At 45.6% G+C, this 21886-nt stretch overlaps 1 protein-coding gene across 1 annotated transcript in view; it reads left to right on the top strand.

Moving 5' to 3' along the window:
- LOC125457461 (collagen alpha-6(IV) chain-like) overlaps positions 1-21886 on the top strand; it is a 251677-nt gene that overhangs the window by 125621 nt on the left and 104170 nt on the right. The window contains exons 19-25 of the mRNA XM_059650850.1: positions 6371-6466; positions 10463-10624; positions 13646-13738; positions 14707-14861; positions 16012-16084; positions 17125-17231; positions 21573-21756. Coding sequence (XP_059506833.1) covers positions 6371-6466; positions 10463-10624; positions 13646-13738; positions 14707-14861; positions 16012-16084; positions 17125-17231; positions 21573-21756 — 870 coding nt within the window. The remainder of the gene's footprint in view (positions 1-6370; positions 6467-10462; positions 10625-13645; positions 13739-14706; positions 14862-16011; positions 16085-17124; positions 17232-21572; positions 21757-21886) is intronic.

A 21886-nucleotide genomic window follows, 5' to 3' on the forward strand; every position in this document is an offset into this window, starting at 1 on the left:
GTCTCAACTCCACCCTCCTGCCTGCTTCCCACAGCCCTTTATCCTGTTTTTCATCAGAAATATATTGATTTTTGTATTGAAGCTGGTGATGGATTCTGCCTCCACTGCACTCTGGCACAGTGAGTTCCACAAATTCGCAATCTTCCATGAGAAATAGTTTTTTTTTGATTGATTTGATTTGATTTGATTTATTATTGTCACATGTACCTAGGTATAGTGAATAGTTTTGTTTCGCATGCTGTACGGGCAGATCATACCATATCAAGTGCCTTAGGGGAATAGAACAGAGTGAGGAATAGAACATACAACATAGAACATAGAACAGTACAGCACAGTACAGGACCTTCAGCCCACAATGTTGTGCTGAACTTTTACTCTAAACCTAAGGTCTATCAAACCTCCATCTCTACCTTATACTATCATCCATATACCGATCTAGTAGCCGCTTAAATGCCCCTAATGAGGCTGACTCCACTACCCTCTCCGGCAATGCATTCCACGCCCCGACCACTCCGAGTAAAGAACCTACCTCTGAGTCTCTCCTGTATCTACCTCCACTCACTTGAAAACTATGCCCCCTCGTAATAGCTACCTCCACCCTAGGAAAGTCTCTGGCTGTCCACTCTATCTATACCTCTGATCACTCTGTACACTCTTTCAAGTCACCTCTCATCCTTTGTTGTTCTAAAGAGAAAAGCCCTCGCTCTCTCAACCTTTCCTCATAAGACGTTCCCTCCATTCTAGGCAACATCCTGGTAAATCTCCTCTGCTCCTTTTCCAATGTTTCCACATCTTTCCTGTAATGAGACGACCAGAACAGGACGCAATGCTCTAGATGTGGCTGAACCAGGCTTTTGTATAGCTGGAGCATAGCTTCACGGCTCTTGAACTCAATCCCTCTATTAACGAAAGCTAACACACCATATGCCTTCTTAGCAACTCTATCCACCTGGGTGGCAGCTTTCAGGGAACTGTGGACATGAGCCCCAAGATCCCTTTGCTCCTCCACACAGCCAAGAATCTTTTCATTAACCCTGTATTCTGCTTTCAAGTTTGTCCTTCCAAGATGAATCACCTCACACTTTTCAGGGTTGAACTCCATCTGCCACTTCTCAGCCCAGCTCTGCAACCTATCAATGTCCCTTTGTAACATAGAACAGTCCTCCGCACAATCCACAACGCGACCCATCTTCGTATCATCCGCGAATTTACTAATCCGCCCTTCCACTAGTTCAACCAAATCATTTACGCAAGTCACAAATAGAAGAGGACCCAGGACAGATCCTTGTGGTACACCACTCGTAACTGAGCACCATGTTGAATATTTTCCATCCACTACCACCCTCTGTCTTCTAAGGGTCAGCCAATTATGAATCCAATCTGCCACATTTCCCCCATCCCATGCCTCCTTACCTTCCGCATGTGCCAAACACCTCACTTAAATCCATGTATACCACACCCACTGCCCCACCTTCATGCATGTGTTTGGTCACCTCTTCAAAGAATTCAGTTAGGTTTGTGAGGCATGATCTACCCCTCACAAATCCATGCTGACTATCACAAATCAAACTGTGCCTTTCCAAGTGGTCATAAATCCTATCTCTCAGAGCCCTTTCCAATAATTTCCCCACCACTGACGTAAGACTTACTAGCCTGTAATTTCCGTGGTTATCCTTATTCACATTTTTTGAACAAGGGAATGACGTTTGCCTCTCTCCAATCTTCTGGCACTATACCCGTGGACAGTGAGGATGAAAAGATCATCACCAAAGGCCCTGCGATCTCTTCCCTCGCTTCCCATAGAATCCTTGGATAAATCCCATCAGGCCCGGGGGACTTACCTATCTTCAAGTTCCTCAAAATGCCTCGTACATCTTCCTTACTAACATCCACCTCCTCTAGCCTACCAGCCTGTTTCACATTGTCCTTCTCTACAACTAGGCCCCTCTCGGATGTGAATACCAAAGAAAAGTATACATTAAGGACTTCTCCTATCTCTTCAGGCTCCGTGCACAAATTCCCTTTACAATCCTTGATCAGCCCTACCCTTTCTCTGGTCATTCTCTTATTCCTCACGTACGTTTAAAAAGCCTTGGAGTTTTAAGACCATAAGACATAGGAGTGGAAGTAAGGCCATTCAGCCCATCAAGTCCACTCCACCATTTAAATCATGGCTGATGGGCATTTCAACACCACTTCCCTGCACTCTCCCCATAGCCCTCGATTCCTTTTGAGATCAAGAATTTGTCGATCTCTGCCTTGAAGGCATCCAACGCCCTGGCCTCCACTGCACTCTGCGGTTTTCCTTGATCCTACCAGCCGAGGTTTTCTCATGCCCCCTTATATCTGTCCTAAGCCCTTTCTTCAGCAACTGCCTGGATAACTTGTATCCCTCTAGAGCCTTATCTGATCCTTGTTTCCTAAACCTTACATAAGCTTCCTTCTTACTCTTAACCAGTTGTTCGACCTCTCTTGATAACCAAGACTCCCACACTCGACCACATCTTCCCTGCCTGCTAGGGACAAACAGTATGCATTCCTTAAACAATCTCCACATTTCAATAGTGTTCTTCCCTGACAGCATCTGTTCCCATTTTATGTTACCCAGTTCTTGCCTAACAGAATTATAATTACCCTTCCCCCAATTATAAGCTTTACCCTGCTGTATGTACCTATCCTTTTCCATGACTATTGTAAAAGTTACAGAGTTATGATCGCTACCACCAAAATGCTCTCCTACCAACAGGTCTAACATTTGGCCCGGTTCATTGCCAAGCACCAAATCCAAAGTGGCCTCTCCTCGTGTTGGTCTATTTACATACCGTGTCAGGAATCCTTCCTGAATGCACTGGACAAAATCCGCTCCGTCTAAACTATAACAACTTAAAAAGTTTTCAATCAATACTTGAAAAGTTGAAGTCACCCATGACTACAACCCTGTGACTTCTGCACCTCTCCAGTATCTGCCTCCCAATCTGCTCCTCCACTTCTCTGCAACTATTGGGGGGTCTGGAAAAAAAACCCTAACACAGTGACTGCTCCTTTCGTGTTCCTGACCTCAACCCAAAGTGACTCTGTCGACATATCATTCTCGAACTGCCTTTCAGTTGCTGCTATGCGCACCCTGACTAGCAATGCCGCTCCGCTGCCTCTTTTACCACCCTCCCTATTTCTTTTAAAGCATCTAAATCCTGGAACTTCCAACAACCATTCCTGTCCCTGAGTTATCCAAGTTTCTGTAATGGCCACAACATCATAGTTCCAAGTACTGACCCATGCTCTAAGTTCATCTGCCTTATTTCTGATACTTCTAGCATTGAAGTATGTACACTTCAAACCAACCCTACCTCCACAATTATGCTCCATCGACCGCACTCACTCCCTGTGATGTCTGTTGGAAGGCTGAATACCTCATCCCCTGAATTATAAATCCGGTTCCCCACCCCCTGTCAATCTAGTTTAAACCATCCCTTTATCTCGAGCAAACCTCCCACCCAGGGTATTTGTGCCCTTCCAGTTCAGGTGCAACCCATCCTTACTGTACAGGTCCCACCTTCCCCAGAATGTGCTCCAATTATCCACATAATGGAAGCCCTCCCTCCTACACCAGCCCCGTAGCTACATGTTTAGCTGCACTGTCTCCCTATTTCTTACCTCTTATCATGTGGCACTGGTAGTAATCCAGAGATAATTACCCTGTTCGTCCTGGACTTCAGCTTCCAGCCTAACTCCCTGTACTTGTTTTTCACATTCTCAGTCCCTTTTCTCCCTGTGTCATTGGTACTGACGTGTACAATGACGGCTGGTTGCTCACCCTCCCCCTTAAGGATCCTGAAGACACGATCCGCAACATCACGGACCCTGGCACCCGGCAGGCAACATACCATCCGCTTGGGGATACCATCCGCTTGTCTTGTTTGCGTCCACAGAACGGCCTGTCTGTACCTCTTACTATTGAATCCCCCATTACAATCGCTCTCCTATTCTCCCCTCTTCCCTTCTTTGCCACAGGGCCAGGCTCAGTGCCAGAGACCTGTCCGCTATGGCCTTCCCCTGGTAGGTACTCCCTCCCAACAGTATCCAGAATGGTCTATTTATTATTGAGGGGAACAGCCACAGGGGATCCCTGCACTGTCTGCCCATTCCCTTTCCTCTTCCTGACAGTCACCTTTTTCCTGTACCTTGGGTGTGACCACCTCCCTGTAACTCCTCTCTATCACCCCCTCAGCCTCCCAAATGATCTGAAGTTCCAGCTCCAGTTCCCTAACACGGTTTTTGAGAAGCTGGAGTTGGGTGCACTTCTCGCAGGTAAAGTCAGAGGGGACACCAGCAGTGACCCTTAGCTCCCACATCCTGCAAGAGGAGCATGCAGCTGCCTTAGCTTCCATTCCCCCTACCCGAGATTTCCAGAAGAATAAAAAAAAGCCTTACCTTACCGACCCTCCACGCTTTTTTTTGGTTAGAGGAGGAGGATGGGTGGGAGACACTGCATGTGTAGCCAATTCCCGAATATATCAGTTCCTCCCTGGCTCACATTCTCTCCACAAATCTGCCACTGAAAACAAGAGGAATACAATGTTACAGCTGCAGAGAAAGTGCAAAAAAAGCAAGATCAACATTAAATTTGAAATTTGAGAGGTCCATTCGCAAGTCAGTTCCAGTCTCATCCTTGACAATCTCCTCTGCACCATCCCTGGAGACTCTTTGTCCTTCCTCTAACAGGACAAGCAGAACTGTACACAGCACAAATAGTCTGGTTTAAACAAAGCTTCACAGAGTTTTAGCAGTAGCTCCCTATTTCTCAGTTCAATTCCTTTAGAACTAAAAGCTAGAATGCCGTCTCATGGAGGTCTGAATGATGTGGGTTTATGGCAGATTTCATGTGACAACAAAAGCTAATTCATAATTCATTTCAATGGAGGGGAACCCAGGGAGGACTATCTCAATGTTGGGAGCTCTCATTCCATCTTTTATGCTTTTTCTGAGCAGTGAGGTGGGTTTCTCTCTGGACAGCAGTGAGTTGTCAATATTGGGGAATAATAGCTTACTAACACCACAACGCATCTTACTGATACCCACCTCCTGGTCTTATCAAACACACTGAACAAGCTTAAGATCAGAGCACGGACTTGATGTTTGCAGCTCACTACTTGCTCCAAAAGACCTTCATGTTGGATACTGGGCACCAACACACTCTCTCCATGGGCAATAGCCACACCCCCCTCCACAGGCTTTGACATGCCACATGTGCCAGTCTCTAAGAACCCTCCTGGCACATCTTGGGATGCTCCTGCCCCTCAATGCTGCCGCTTGGGCTGTCCTGGGAACTCTCATTGCAATGCTGCTGTCCTCAGGGAAACCCCCTCCCCAGCCCCCCACCATGCCCAGCTCAGGGATTGCCCCAGGGGTATCTCCTTCCAGGATCATCACTCCCTGTCAGACTCTTCACTCCCTCTGATCGCTCACTCGCTCACGGTGACCACTCACGTGCTCAATTTGATTACTCATTCATTTTGAGCCTAACCCGATATCCACAGCATCCCTACCTTACCTTGTGTTTTTGTTGGTAGCAAGAGCTGTCGATGCTGGAGTCAAGGTCACAGTGTGGAGCTGGAGGAACACAGCAGGTCAGGCAGCATCAGGCAAGTAGCAGAGTCAATGTTTCGGGTCATCCTGACCCAAAATATCAACTTTCCTACTCCTGTGACGCTGCCTGACCTGCTGTGTTTCTGCAGTTCCACACTGCGACTTGTGTTTCTGTATTCTGGCCCCTCAGCCAGAGATAAACCTCCTGCTGCCATGCCCTGGCACAAAGTGGGGGGGTGCTCGTTATGGCTGTTTTCAGTCCACAGTCACAACAAGGGAGTTCGCCTTCACTTGCAGTGGGGTTGGGGCGAGGTCCCGGCACGGTGAGTCACGGACAGCCTTTGATACCAGCCCAGGCCCTGCTCGGATGGGAGGACAGCAGAGAGCCAGAATAGGTTGTTAATGAGGCGCCTTGTTAAAATACAGCAAAAAATCTCACTGGGAAGAACCTTCCAAAAAACTCATTACAACTTACACTAAGCCAACAAAATGTAAGATTGAACCCATTGAGTTTTGTTTGCTTTTAATGGTTATACTAACCGTACTAGTTGTATCAGTAACACAGCTTCTATAATTACTGTCTTTGTGTCTCAAGAGGACATTTGTTCCCCACCCTGACCTAGACTCGTACCTTACAGATACCTCACACTTAATAACCAGCTTCCCGCTTCAGGGAATGCTGCTTTGCTGATTGCTGTATGCTCTGTTCAGAGTATCAAGGGGATAAAGGTTTGCTGCTAAAGTGAGATTAATTGTTCCTAATAAGTGTTGCTCTGTTTTGTAGGAGATATAGGTAGACGAGGCTTACCAGGCAGTATCGGTGAACGGGGAGTCCCAGGACCCCCTGGTCAACAAGGCAGACCAGGTGTGACTGGACCAGGTAAGACTTTATCTCTGACCAAAACAGGAATTGCTGCAGAAACTCTGTGGAGAGAAAACCAAGTCAGTGACCCTCCATCATGGACTGCAACATTAACTCTTCTATCTCCCCACAGGTGCTGCCAGACTTGACTTTCTACTTCTGTTTCAGACCTCCAGCATCCTCAGTTATTTTCTTCATTCTTTGTTTTATTTGTGATTTTATCTTTAGCTTGAAGTACAGACTGATCATGCCAATGTAAAAAGGTAAACAGTACCACCTTTGATGAGGAAATTGGTACTTTGCGATATTGTGGTTAGCACATCATCCTTCAAGTTCTTGACCTTGGGGTCATTTGATTGGATGGTTAGAGACCTGTCAGTCTAAACCTAGAGGAAACCCACACTGATAGCGGCAAAATGTGCAAACTCCGCATAGACAGTCACCCGAGGCCGGAATCGAGTCGGGGCCCCTGGTGTGGTGAGGCAGCAGCATTGGCAACCACTAATGGAACACCTAGTCAAATGCCTTTTGACACTAGATCTACAGGGTCCCACTCTACATTGTCTGGCTCAATCAATTACTAAACTTCTGAGGAACCTTTGGGTAAACCTTCTTTGCCTGAAGGCAGGTCTGACCCACAGTGCCACAATCTCTACCTTGGGCAGGACAGTGGGTAGGTCTCAGCCCACTGTAGCCTGTATAGGGACTGAATCTCATTCTGTTTACACCAATCTGAACCAGACCACCCACCCAACAATTCTCCTTTTTCCTGTAATTTGCAGCCTGGAGCTGCGGACAGTGATGGTAGAGGCTCCAATTTCTTTCCATTAAATATGGACCAGGAATCTCTCTCAATCTTCCCACCAGCCACTGGAAAATGGCAGAAGGATCTTCTGGTTGGCTCACAACCTATTTGACCAAGTCATGAACTCACCTTCCTTGGTATGAACGTTACTAAAAGTTGGCATTTCGTTCTTGTTTATTTTATGTAATAAAACAGAATATATATGACTTGGGTACAGTACCAATACCTAATTGGATAGATTGCATGTAATTTTTCACAGAATAGCATGCTGCCAATCTGGAAACAACTGAAGATAATAAAATGTGAGGCTGGATGAACACAGCAGGCCCAGCAGCATCTCAGGAGCACAAAAGCTAACGTTTCGGGCCTAGACCCTTCATCAGAGAGGGGGATGGGGTGAGGGTTCTGGAATAAATAGGGAGAGAGGGGGAGGCGGACTGAAGATGGAGAGTAAAGAAGATAGGTGGAGAGGAGAGTATAGGTGGGGAGGTAGGGAGGGGATAGGTCAGTCCAGATCAGACGGACAGGTCAAGGAGGTGGGATGAGGTTAGTAGGTAGATGGGGGTGCGGCTTGGGGTGGGAGGAAGGGATGGGTGAGAGGAAGGACAGGTTAGGGAGGCAGAGACAGGTTGGACTGGTTTTGGGATGCAGTGGGTGGAGGGGAAGAGCTGGGCTGGTTGTGTGGTGCAGTGGGGGGAGGGGACAAACTGGGCTGGTTTAGGGATGCAGTTGGGGAAGGGGAGATTTTGAAACTGGTGAAGTCCACATTGATACCATTAGGCTGCAGGGTTCCCAGGCGGAATATGAGTTGCTGATCATGCAACGTTCGGGTGGCATCATTGTGGCAATGCAGGAGGCCCATGATGGACATGTCATCTAAAGAATGGGAGGGGGAGTGGAAATGGTTTGCGACTGGGAGGTGCAGTAGTTTGTTGCGAACTGAGCGGAGGTGTTCTGCAAAGCGGTCTCCAAGCCTCCGCTTGGTTTCCCCAATGTAGAGGAAGCTACACCGGGTACAGTGGATGCAGTATACCACATAGGCAGATGTGCAGGTGAACCTCTACTTAATATGGAATGTCATCTTGGGGCCTGGGATAGGGGTGAGGGAGGAGGTGTGGGGGCAAGTGTAGCATTTCCTGCGGTTGCAGGGGAAGGTGCTGGGTGTGGTGGGGTTGGAGGGCAGTATGGAGCGAACAAGGGAGTCACGGAGAGAGTGGTCTCTCTGGAAAGCAGACAGGGGTGGGGATGGAAAAATGTCTTGAGTGGTGGGGTCGGATTGTAGATGGCGGAAGTGTCGGAGGATGATGCGTTGTATCCGGAGGTTGTTGGGGTGGTGTGTGAGAACGAGGGGGATCCTCTTTGGGCGGTTGTGGTGGGGGCGGGGTGTGAGGGATGTGTTGCGGGAAATACACACCCCGCCCTCGCCACAGCCGCCCAAAGAGGATCCCCCTCGTTCTCACACACCACCCCACCAACCTCCGGATACAACGCATCATCCTCCGACACTTCCGCCATCTACAATCCGACCCCACCACCCAAGACATTTTTCCATCCCCACCCCTGTCTGCTTTCCCAAGAGACCATTCTCTCCGTGACTCCCTTGTTTGCTCCACACTGCCCTCCAACCCCACCACACCCGGCACCTTCCCCTGCAACCGCAGGAAATGCTACACTTGCCCCCACACCTCCTCCCTCACCCCTATCCCAGGCCCCAAGATGACATTCCACATTAAGCAGAGGTTCACCTGCACATCTGCCAATGTGGTATACTGCATCCACTGTACCCGGTGTGGCTTCCTCTACATTGGGGAAACCAAGCGGAGGCTTGGAGACCGCTTTGCAGAACACCTCCGCTCAGTTCGCAACAACTGCACCTCCCAGTCGCAAACCATTTCCACTCCCCCTCCCATTCTTTAGATGACATGTCCATCATGGGCCTCCTGCAGTGCCACAATGATGCCACCCGAAGGTTGCAGGAACAGCAACTCATATTCCGCCTGGGAACCCTGCAGCTAATGGTATCAATGTGGACTTCACCAGTTTCAAAATCTCCCCTTCCCCCACCGCATCCCTAAACCAGCCCAGTTCGTCCCCTCCCCCCACTGCACCACACAACCAGCCCAGCTCTTCCCCTCCACCCACTGCATCCCAAAACCAGTCCAACCTGTCTCTGCCTCCCTAACCTGTTCTTCCTCTCACCCATCCCTTCCTCCCACCCCAAGCCGCACCCCCATCTACCTACTAACCTCATCCCACCTCCTTGACCTGCCCGTCTTCCCTGGACCGACCTATCCCCTCCCTACCTCCCCACCTATACTCTCCTCTCCACCTATCTTCTTTTCTCTCCATCTTCGGTCCGCTTCGCCCTCTCTCCCTATTTATTCCAGAACCCTCACCCCATCCCCCTCTCTGATGAAGGGTCTAGGCCCGAAACGTCAGCTTTTGTGCTCCTGAGGTGCTGCTTGGCCCTACTGTGTTCATCCAGCCTCACATTTTATTATCTTGGATTCTCCAGCATCTGCAGTTCCCATTATCTCTGGAAACAACTGAAGCCAGGTTATACACTGCATTAGCTGCAAGTGATGTCCGGGGATAAATATTAGCTTTAGTAGTAAAAGGAAACCAGTTGCTACAATAGCATGCCTTAAACGTGCCAGTCTCACAGTGAACCAAAGGGCAGATTATTGAGTCAATCACCACTTTCATCCAGTACAGGCTGCCAAAGAAAATACTGACTAATATGTAGCAGTTCTCCTGTTTTGTAGTTCTCAACTGTCAGGAATAATGCTCACATTATGTACTGGGCAGGATAATTGACATTTTTTAACAATTCAAATTTACAATCTTCAGTCTGACTGATACGACAGGAACAGGGACATTGTTAATTTGTTATAAGAACATCGTAAATTTGAATCAAAAGCAGAAGTTGCTGGAAAAGCACAGCAGGTCTGGCAGCATCTTTGAAGAAAAATTCGGAGTTAAAATTTTCGGCCCGGTGATCCTTTCTCAGAACTTGAAAATTTAAATCATTGGCTATGCTTTCTTTCCCTTAGCTATATTTACTTGGTGGAGATTGTAATGAGAGCTTCATCCTACTTTTCACTTCTACTGCAATTATATTTGTCTCTGGTTGAAAGGCACATTGTTTGACAGAGTTAGCAGCTGGCTCCTTTGATCAATTTACTTTAAAAGGTGTCTTTTCTTTTCAGGTTTACCAGGTCTTCCAGGGTTTCTGGGTTTTGATGGTCCGAAAGGAGAGAAAGGACAGAAAGGCAGTGCTGACTGTCCATTACCAAACATCATCCCAGGCCCTCGAGGGCTCATGGGTTCACCAGGCCCTCGAGGTCTCCCAGGTGTCAAAGGCAGCCCAGGTATATGAAAACACGGAGCTACTGTATTGCAAAGCTGCAAAGAACATGGTTTCCCCAAACAACACCTCACTCAAAGCTAAATGTTGGGAAAATGACAAACATGTAAACATCGAAATTCATTTTCACGACCACAGACACAAGAGGAGATGTCTGGCCTCAGAGCCTTTAATATTGATTCTTGACTGCATGAAGTCAAGTCAAGTGAGACCCAGGAAGTCTCCTGCTCTTTACCAATATGCCAAAACTGATAAATCAGTATTTCTCCAAATTTAACCTTAGTCACAGGTAGCACCAAGTCGAGGAGGCACATAGAATATACCCTGGCTGTTGTTAAGATTAATTTGGCCCTACTGCTGTTGATCAGCTGACTGAATCCACAAAACATGGCTGCCATACTGAGCTGGGTGAGTTGCTGAAGGAAGCAACAGACAATGTATCCCACTTGACCAACCTGATTGCGAGAAGAACACAACAACCCCAGGAATTCGCTGTAAGAGCTAAACAGAGTGTGTTCTCAACCACCTTTATCCATTTCATCAACAACCAAAATTTAAGGAATAGGTGATTAGTTTAGATTCCCTACAGTGTGGAAACAGGCCCTTTGGCCAACAAGTCCACACTGCCCCTTGAAGTATCCCACCCAGGCCCATCCCCCGATAACCCACGCACCCTTGAACTCTACGAGCAATTTAGCATGGCCAATCCACCTAACCTGAACATCTTTGGACTGTGGGACGAAACCGGAGCACCCGGAGGGAACCCTCGCAGACATGGGGAGAATGTGCAAACTCCACACAGACAGTTACCCGAGGCTGGAATCGAACCTGGGTCCCTGGTGCTGTGAGGCTGCGGTGCTAACCATTGAGCCACCGTGCTGCCCCAAAGTTATGTACCCCTTTCCCCCCTCTTCCTTCTTCCCCTCTTTTCACACAGTTTAATACTGGGGTGTTTAACCTTTTAATGTGAGCGAACATATTTCATTTACTTTCTCACTCAAGAGGTCAATCAGCAAGTTTCAGGAAAAATAATGTTAGACACAAATTTTAAAATAAAAGTTGAGATGTAAAGAAAGCAATGCACTGTTTTAAAAAAAGGCAAAGCAATAAATTGATGACTCAAAAATGACTAATTATTAAAGATAGCTATTAAAACTTGCCAAGTAGCAGAACTAAATAGTAAAATTTCTTTTGCCTTTTGAAACAGGCCAGTGAGAAAGATGGCATAAGCCTATGTCTTGGTTAGCAGGGAAGGGCCAGAATCTGAGACCAGGCAAGAGGCTGGAGTGTCCCAACTAACTAACATTGCATTCACTTCTGAAGGCCATACGCTGGCGCTGGGGGAATTCGTACAACAGTCAGGGTCAGAAGTGAGCTTCCTTTCAGCCAATGATTCCTCCTCATTTGCAGTCTCAGGCCTCACAGTCACACACACACACACACACACACACACACACACACACACACACACACACACACACACACAGTCACTCACACACACACACACACACATGCACACACACACACACACACACATAGTCAGTCACTCACACACACACACACACACAGTCACTCACACACACACACACACACACAGACACACACACACACACATACATAGACACGGACACTCACACATATACACACACACACGCACACTCACGCAAACGCACACATGCACACTCTCACACACACACACACACACTCACACACACACACGTAGACACACACACATACTCACACTCACGCACACGCACATGCACACACGTGCACACACACACACAGGCACACTCACACAGTCACTCTCACACACACACACACACACACACACAGGCACACTCACACAGTCACTCTCACACACACACACACACACACACACACACACACACAGACACTCACACATATACACACACAAGCACACTCACGCAAACGCACACACACACACACACACACACAGTCACTCACACACACACACACATAGACACAGACACTCACACATATACACACACATACACACACACACACGCACATGCACACATGCGCACACACACGTACACACACACACACACACGCATGCACGCGCACACACACGCACGCACGCACGCACAGACACACACACACTCTCACTCACTGACATACCCCTTGGTCCCAGGAAGTCTATTCTGCCACCCGCTATGTAGAGGCGCTGCGTGAAATGATATCCTTCCCTGCCCAAAGGGCAAACACCTCCCCTCCCTCCGTTACCCCTGTCAATGTGTAGCCAGGAACATAAAGTCCCTCAGTCCACACTGTCACCAGGCTCTCAGCTGCTGGCATCCAGGCCTCTGTCTGAATGAAACTGCCCAAGTTTGTTTTCCATTCAGTCACAGGCCATTTCTCTCCTGCTTTTTACTGATAAGTTCACCCATAAGGGTGACCAGAAATGGCCTTTTGAAATTTTAAAAATCACTCATGCTACATGGGTGTGGCTGGCTGGCCAGCATTTATTACCCATCCCTAGCTGTCCCTGAGAAGATGCTGTTTGCAGAAGCATTGCCCTCCAGCTGCCTGTATTTTAAACAGCAGAGCCTAGCTACAGTGGGAGAGAGAGAGAGAGAGAGAGACACTGGGCTGGCCAAACCTTGATTTTCCCAGGTTGAAAACTTATCTCCCTGCAGACCGAGTTTCACTCCATATGGTGGATGGGGACTCCCCTCAGCCACATCTTTAACCATCAATGGGCTCTGATATGTGTCTTAGTTCTCTGACTGAACTAATGCAAGAGATCCTAATAAATCATCACTGTGATGGGTGTGATGGGTCTAATTAAGTCAGCCTGCCTTGGTTCTGCTGGGTGGTGTGAGGAAGTGGGGAAGGGGGGCTGTGAAATACTCTCTGAAATCTCTAAAACTTCAAGTGAGGAGTCCAAGTAACAGAATCCAAACCTCAGAAATAATCACAAAAAGTGGGTCAAAAATTGTAACTGTGTCAAGTAGAATTTTGTCTGTGTACACTGATCATTTACTTTGTCTGGATGAAAGTATAGGTTTCATTTGTGAACCAACGGGATTCCCAGGGTTACCAGGTCCAAAAGGTAACCAGGGAGCTCCGGGTCAAAAAGGAGTCCATGGTTTAAAAGGTAAATGTTAGCTTTAATATCATTAGAAAGGGCAAAGCCACAATTTTACAGTTAGTGTTAGTCAGAAATGGCGATGCTGGAGTCAGAGATAACACTGTGTGGAGCTTGGGGAGTACTGCAGGCCAGGCAGCATCAGAGGTGCTGGAAGGCTGATGTTTCTTCAGAAGAAGGGTCCAGACCTGAAACATCAGCTTTCCTTCTGCTCTGATGCTGCCTGGCCTGCTGTGCTTCTCCAGCTCCACACTGTGTTATCACAATTCTACAGCTATATCTTTTATAGACACCAATGACTTGTCAATTATACATGACCTCAACTACTCTCCTAGTTAAATTCTGTATTATAAAAGTGGTAGATAAAATATAGAAAAAAGGAGCAGCAATAGGCCATTGAGCATTCTCCTCTATTTAATATGATCATGGCTGATCATCCAACTCAGTGCTCTAATCCCACATTCTTCCCATTCCGTTTGATCCCTTTGTCCCTAAGAACTGTATGAAACAGCTTCATGAAAACATTTAATGTTTTGGCCTCCACGACTTTCTGTGGCAAAGAATTCTGCAGGCTCACCACTCTTTGGGTGAAGACATTTCTCCTCATCTCAGTCCTGGGTGACCCACTCTGTATCCGTAGACAGTGACCCCTGTTTCTGGACTCCCTGGTCATTGGGAATTTCCTTCCTGTATTTGCCGTGTCCACTTCTGTTAGAATTTTATAGGTTTCTATGAGATCCCTCAATTCTTCTGAACTCCACTGAATAAAGTTCTAACTGATCCTCTCTCTCTTCATATGTCAGTCCTGCCATTGCAGGGATCAGTCTCATAAGAACCAATTTTGTCTATAACCAAAGCCAAAAATAAGTTTAGTGTTTAAATAAGATCTAGAGAGTGAATATTTCTTCCTGCTCTTTGTAAAATTAGTAAAATTAAGTTCATTTTCCTTTGTGTTAACACTGACTTTTATTGGATAGGAGATTCAGGGGACTGTGCCTGTATTCCGGGTTTTCCAGGACCCCCAGGAAATCCAGGTAGGCCAGGCATTCCCGGAAATCCTGGAAATCCAGGAAGAAAGGGAGAGCAGGGTGACCATGGACCATCTGGATCAGCTGGATTGCCAGGACTTCCTGTGAGCAGTGTTCGTTATTAATAAATGGTTTGAGATAGACTTCTAATTCCTGAGAAGTAACATCAATTATATGCTTTGAATCCTGTTCATTTAGCTAATTATTAAAACCAGGAATAGATTACTGAGTGCATTAATATTTTGATTCTGATAAATATACTGAATATTGCACCTGGCAATTGTTACTTTTAGTATCAATACTTTGAGAAGTGTAGGACTGGCAGATATGAGCGTAATAGTTATGTTCTTCATAGCTAGCATCCAAAATCAGTTTTGACTGAGGGGATTAAAGATATGTGTAGAATGTTTTTTGAGATGGCTCAACCTAGCTGCAAATTGACAGGCTATTGCAGAAAATACTGATAATGAAACTTTAATTGTCAAAGAAGTACTCATATTTGGGGATGAAGTGCTGTCCTAGAATTGAAAATGTATTCATCATTGAGATTCATCAATGAGACTAAAGATTTTTGAGGGGTATCTAATCCACGGTATTTCTGATAATGGGAGAGCTAGTACTCATTGCTGTTTCATTTCCCAGCACAGACTCTGCTATTGGAAGGATGTTATTAAACTTGAAAGGGTGCAGAAAAGATTTACAAGGATGTTGCCAGGGTTGGAGGGTTTGAGCTACAGGGAGAGGCTGAATAGTCTGGAGCTATTTTCCCTGGAACGTTGGGGACTGAGGATTGACCTTTATAGAGGTTTATACAACCATGACAGACATGGAGAGGGCGAATAGCCAAAGTCTTTTTCCCAGGATAAGGGAGTCGAAAACTAGAGAGCATAGGTTTAAGATGAGCGGGGAAAGATTTAAAAGGGACTTCAAGAGCAACATTTTCACACAGAGGTGGTGCATGAATGGAATGAGCTGCCAGGGGAAGTGGTGGAGGCTGGTACAATTACAACATTAAAAGGCATCTGGATGGGTACATGAATAAGATGGGTTTGGGGGGGATATGGGCCAAATGTTGGCAATTGGGACTAGATTTATTGAGCAGGCGTGGATGAGTTGGACCAAAGGCTCTGTTTCTATGCTGTACAATTCTATGACTCTGACTCTCCATAATTTGAGAATAATTAAAGAAACTGCCACAGAATGAAAGAAGACGATGCTAGTTCTCAATCTGCCTGTCAATATTTTTATCCATAGGGATCTCCTGGAAGGCAAGGCCCTCCTGGTGCAAAGGGACAGAAAGGAATATCATCACAGGTTGCAAAGAAAGGTAATTCTCGCATTAAGCTGTGAAAACACCAACCAATAATTTATTTAAACATGTGAAATGAAAATGTTTGATGTTACAATCTACATTGTAATGAGTATTAACATTATGTCCACTACAACAATGTACAGTACTGGTTGCTGTACTGACAGAAGAATGTTAATACATCAGAAGAAATTCGGAGAAGTACCCAACCAATATCTAGAATGAGCAGACTGTACTTTGAGGAAAGGTGGACAGGCTGGACCTCTATCATCTGGAGTGTAGAAGAGTCAGAGGTGACTTAATTAAAACATATGAGGCCCCGAAAGGACTTGACCAGGTGCATGTGGAAAGGATGATTTGTCTTGTGGGAGAATCTAAAATTAGGGGTCACTGTTCAAGTGTAAGGGGATGTCAACTTAAAATAGAGGTTAGAAACATTTTCTTCTCTCAGAAGGTCTTTGGAATTCCCTTCTTCAAAAGCCAATGAATGCAGAATCTTTAAATATTTTAAAGGCAGACATAGATAGATTCTTGATGACCAAGGAAAGATTATCAGGGTCATGCAGGACTGTAGATTAAAGTTGTAATCAGATTAGCTATGATCTTATTGATTGGCCGAATGGCCTACTCATGTTCCCATCAACTTTAACTTTTAAAGTTGAGGCTGATGTACATTGTGGAGTCATTCTGGAGTCAGTTTTCATCTGTATCTATCAATGTTAATCCTGAATCTAAATTATTTTATTTGCCAAATCGCTGATGTCCCTATTCTTAACTTGCATTAAGTCTCATTAACTCTTCACTCTGTGTTCACCGACCTTTATTGGCACCTGGTTAAGAAATATTTCAATTTTTAAAATTCTTTTCCCTATTCCAAAACTCTCCATTTGAACCCTACCTGCAACAACAGTAAACGTATTTATATTTCATCCTTATTGTAATAAAATTTCACAACTGCTTTGTAAGAACATTACAAAACAAAATTTGATTCTGAGCAACATAACTTGACATTACATCTAAAAGGCAGTGAAATATTTTTATAATATTCCCTTTGACAGGAGAGAAAGGAAATCGAGGTAATACAGGACCTCCGGGTGTTGTTGGAAGAGCCGGAGAACCTGGTCAATATGGAATTCCAGGATCTATTGGCTTCCCAGGAATGCCAGTGAGTATTTCAAACTCAGTGTTACTGTTGATGATGGAAATCTGAAATGGAAAGAACAAAAAAAATTGGAAATTCTCAGCAGGTCAGGAAAATGGTGCTGAAGTTGATCAGCTGCGATGTAGATGAACAGAACAGATGTGATGGGTTGAATGACCTACTCCCTCTCTTGTTTCCCATGTTCCTGTCATCATCTGTGGAGACAGAGACAGAGTTTAGAGCAGGAATTTTAGTGGCAATCAATTCACACTTATTCACATTGAATTCCATCTGCTATGTTGTAGCCCATTCACTCACATTGTCCAAATCCTCTTAAAACCTCCATCCATCCTCATCACAATGTGTGTTCCAACCCAGTTTAGTGTCATCAGCAATTTTAGAAATGTTACAATTGATCCTGACATGTAAATCATTGATATAGATTCTGAATGGCTGTGGACCTAGCTCTGACCCTTATGTACCCTCTTGACTCCTGAAATACTGAAGCAGCCCATGTCCAAATGCAGCAAGACCTGCAAAATATCCAGGCTTGGGCTGACAAGTGGCGAGGAACATTTACAACACACACATTCAGCTGCTATTTCATAGATGTAGCTACAGTTCGGCTGAGATTTGGAGCTGTTTATCTCTACATTTAAGCATGAAAGGCAAAAAGAAAATAAAAATCATTCGGATAGTTTCTTTAATTTAGCCTTAGAACATAGAACATAGAAAAGTACAGCACAGTACAGGCCCTTTGGCCCACGATGTTGTGCCGTGGAATAATCCTAATCCAAAAATAAAATAACCTAAACTACATTCCCCTCAATTCACTGCTGTCCATGTGCATGTCCAGCAGTCGCTTAAATATCATTAATGACTCCGCTTCCACGACTACCACTGGCAAACTATTCCATGCACTCACAACTCTCTGGGTGAAGAACCTCCCTCTGACGTCTCCTCTATACCTTCCTCCTAACACCTTAAAACTATGACCCCTCGTGGCAGTCAATCCTGCCCTGGGGAAAAGTCTCTGGCTATCGACTCTATCCATGCCTCTCATTACCTTGTACACCTCGACCACGTCACCTCTCTTTCTCCTTGTTAATGTTATTTTCCTATTTGTTACTTGGTTTTGCTTCATCTGTCTTAGACTTTTGCTTACAACTCTTTTACTGCCTCTTACTAGTTTTGCTTCCTCTTAAGTCTGAATCATTCTAGGTTCCCAACCACCTGCCAATCTAGTTTAAATCCTCCCCAACAGCACTAGCGAATCTCCGCCTTAGTCCTAGTCTTTCTAAGATGTAAGCTGTCCATTGGGAGTACAGGTCCACCTTCCCCAGCGTTAGTCCTAATGCTAGAGGGATCTGATGCCCTTTCTCCTTCACCAGTTTCCAGCCATGTGCTTGATTCATTGATTCTCTGATTTCTATCCACACTAGCACGTGGGTCTGGGAGTGACCTGAGATTACTGCTCTGGGAATCCTGCTTTTCAATCTCATTCCAAACTTCTGAAAATATGCTTCCTGGACCAAAAATGAACAAGGAACAAGTGAGATAACAAGTTGTAGAGCTGGATGAACACAGCAGGCCAAGCAGCATCTTAGGAGCAGGAAGGCTGACGTTTCGGGCCTGAAGGGTCGAACCCAAAATGTCAGCCTCCCTGTTCCATTGATGCTGCTTGGCCTGCTGTGTTCATCCAGCTTCACATCTTGTTATCTCAGATTCTCCAGCATCTGCAGTTCCTACTATCAAGGAACAAGTGACCTTCTTGAGCTTGCTCCGCCATTCAATATGATCATGATTGATCTGACTTTCACCTTGACTCCACCTTCCTACATATCTCCAATAACCTTTCATCCCCTTGAGAACTCAGATTCGACCTAACTCAGCTTCAAAAATATGTAAAGATTCTGCATCCACTGCCTTTTGAGGAAACAAATTCCAAAGACTCCCGAATGAGTCCCACCATCCAGCCCCATCTCCATCGCCCTCTAACATCATCCCTTTCAAATATATATCCAATTCTCTTTTGAAACCTTCTATTGAATCTGCCTCCACCACTCTCCCAGGCAGCGCATTCAAAATCCTAACAACTGTCTGAGTAAAGAAGTTTCTCCTCATCCCACTAGCTGACAATCTTGATCCTTTGATCCCTATTGTTTCCAATGGTCTCAAAACAAAGGAATAAGCTGGACCACCACTTTTCTCTTCAGTTTTCCATTCTGGGCAAGGTTTGATGGCAGTAGTTCCTCAGAGGAGTGCAATCAGAGCCAAGTCAGTTGTACCATGAGCAGCTCAGTTGAATAGGAGGAGAGAAGGAAGAGAAGGAAGTCATAGAGTCATAGAGCTGTACAGATGAAAAGAGACCCTTCGGTTTAAGCCACCCATGCCGACCAGTTTTCCTAAATTAATCTAGTTCCATTTGCCAGCATTTGGCCCACATCCTTGTCAACCTTTCCTATTCACATATCCATCCAGATGTCTTTTAAATGATATAAATGTTCCAGCCACTGCCACTTCCTCTGGCCGATCATTCCATATGTGCACCACCCTCTGTGAGAAAAGGTTGTCCCCTTTATATCTTTCCCCCCACACCTTAAACCTACCCCCTCTACTTTTGGACTCGCCCGCCCTGGGAAAAAGACTTGGCTATTCATCCTATCCAGGCCTGTCATGATTTTATAAACCTCTATGAGGCCACCCCTCAGCTTGCAATGCCCCAGAGAAAATAGCCCCAGTCTATTCAGCATCTGTCTATAGCTCAAACCCTCCCCACACCCCAGCAACATCCTTGTAAATCTTTTCTGAATCTTTTCAAGTTTCACAACATCCTTCCTATAGCAGGAGGACCAGAAGTGCATGCAGTGTTCCGAAAGTGGCTGAACCAATGTCCCATATAGCCGCAACATGGCCTCCCAACTCCTTATCAATCTCAGCACCTGTCACAATGAAAATATATCTCTGGATCAAATCCTCCATCCCTGAAAATACCCTTGAAAATCTTTTCTGCACACTTTCAAGTTTAACAACATCTTTCCTATAGCAGGGAGACAAGAACTGAACACAGTATTCCAAAAGTTGGCCTAACCAATGTTCTGTACAAGTGCAACATGACATCTGAGTCCTATATTCAATGCACACACCAATAAAAACAGAACTTTCTTCACTGTCCTTTCAACCCAAGACTCCACTTTGAAGGAACTATGAACCTGCACTTGAAGGTCTCTTTGTTCAGTAACAGTCCCCAGGACCTTATCATTAAGTGTATAAGTCCTTCCCTGATTGGCCTTTCCAAAATGCAACACCTCACATTTATCTAAATTAAACTCCATCTGCCAATCCTTGGCACATTGGCCCATCTGATGAAGGTCCTGTTGTATTCTAAAGTAACATTATTTGCCGCCCACTACAATTTTGATATCATCTGCAAACTTACTAAAACCTTTTGTCCTATGTTCACATCCAAGTCATTTATTTAAATGATGAAAAGCAGCAGACCCAGCACCGATCCTGTGGCACACTGCTGGCCACAGGCTTCCAGTCTGAAAAACAACCCTCAACCATTACCCTCTGTCTTCTAACTTCCAACCAATTTTGTATCCAAATAGCTAGATGTCCTTGGATCCATGTGATCTTACCTTGCTAACCATCTCTACCATGTGGAGCCTTGTAAAATGCCTTGCTTAAGTTCATACACACAACATCCACCGCTCTGCCCTCATCAGTCTTGTCACTACTAAAAAAAACTCAATCAAGTTAGTGAGACATGATTTCCCACGTTGACTATCCCTAATCAGTCCTTGCCTTTCCAAATACATGTAAAACCTGGCCCTCAGGATCGTCCCCAACAACTTGCCCACCACAACACCTTGCCCAGCAGCCCATGTAAGCCACTTGGTAACAACTGGACAAGGTGTAAACACACGTATTACAAAAGAGCTGGCCACATTGGGGCAATGATTCTGGCTTTCTGCACAGGTAAGGGTGAAGTCACCTTAGTCCCAGGGGACCATAGAGCTGCTTCCGTATTCGGGACAGATGACTGATGGCGGTTTAATGTGAGGGTCATCACACTTCAGATGGGAGGGGGAGGCTGAGAAGGAAAGCCCTTAATGGCAACTTTTGAGCTGATGTGAAAATTGAACCCATACTGTTGGCAAAATTGAAACCTGTCGGGTTCTAGTGAATCCAGGTGCTGGGGTGGATACATTACCTGGGTGAATTTAACTTCCCAGCTGACAAATTTCTGCCACGTGCTGTTAAAATGATCCGGTAGAAGGCTAAAATCCCTCTCCGCAATTTTTTCCTTGCTCTTGTAATGAAGTATCTCGGTATCATTGATTGTGTTTATATCTCCTGCAGGGTGAACCAATGTGTGGATCTCGAGGGGAGAAAGGTTTCCAGGGCCATGCAGGGTCTACTGCACTGCCAGGACCACTGGGACCCCCAGGTGTGGGTTACCCTGGTCTGAAAGGACAAAGTGGCCCTGTTGGAGATCAAGGGTTTACAGGCGAACAGGGTTCAAAAGGCCAAAAAGGCCGGAAAGGTAAGGCATCAAATATACCATGCAATGATTTTCAAAAGTAACATTGTGCTGTAAATCTGTCCTTTATTGTCATAGATCATTACAGACATCTTTAATTAAACTCTTCAGAGGCAGCATCATATAGTAAAAG

Source organism: Stegostoma tigrinum, chromosome 14 (assembly GCF_030684315.1).
Source record: "Stegostoma tigrinum isolate sSteTig4 chromosome 14, sSteTig4.hap1, whole genome shotgun sequence".
Classification (NCBI taxonomy): domain Eukaryota; kingdom Metazoa; phylum Chordata; class Chondrichthyes; order Orectolobiformes; family Stegostomatidae; genus Stegostoma; species Stegostoma tigrinum.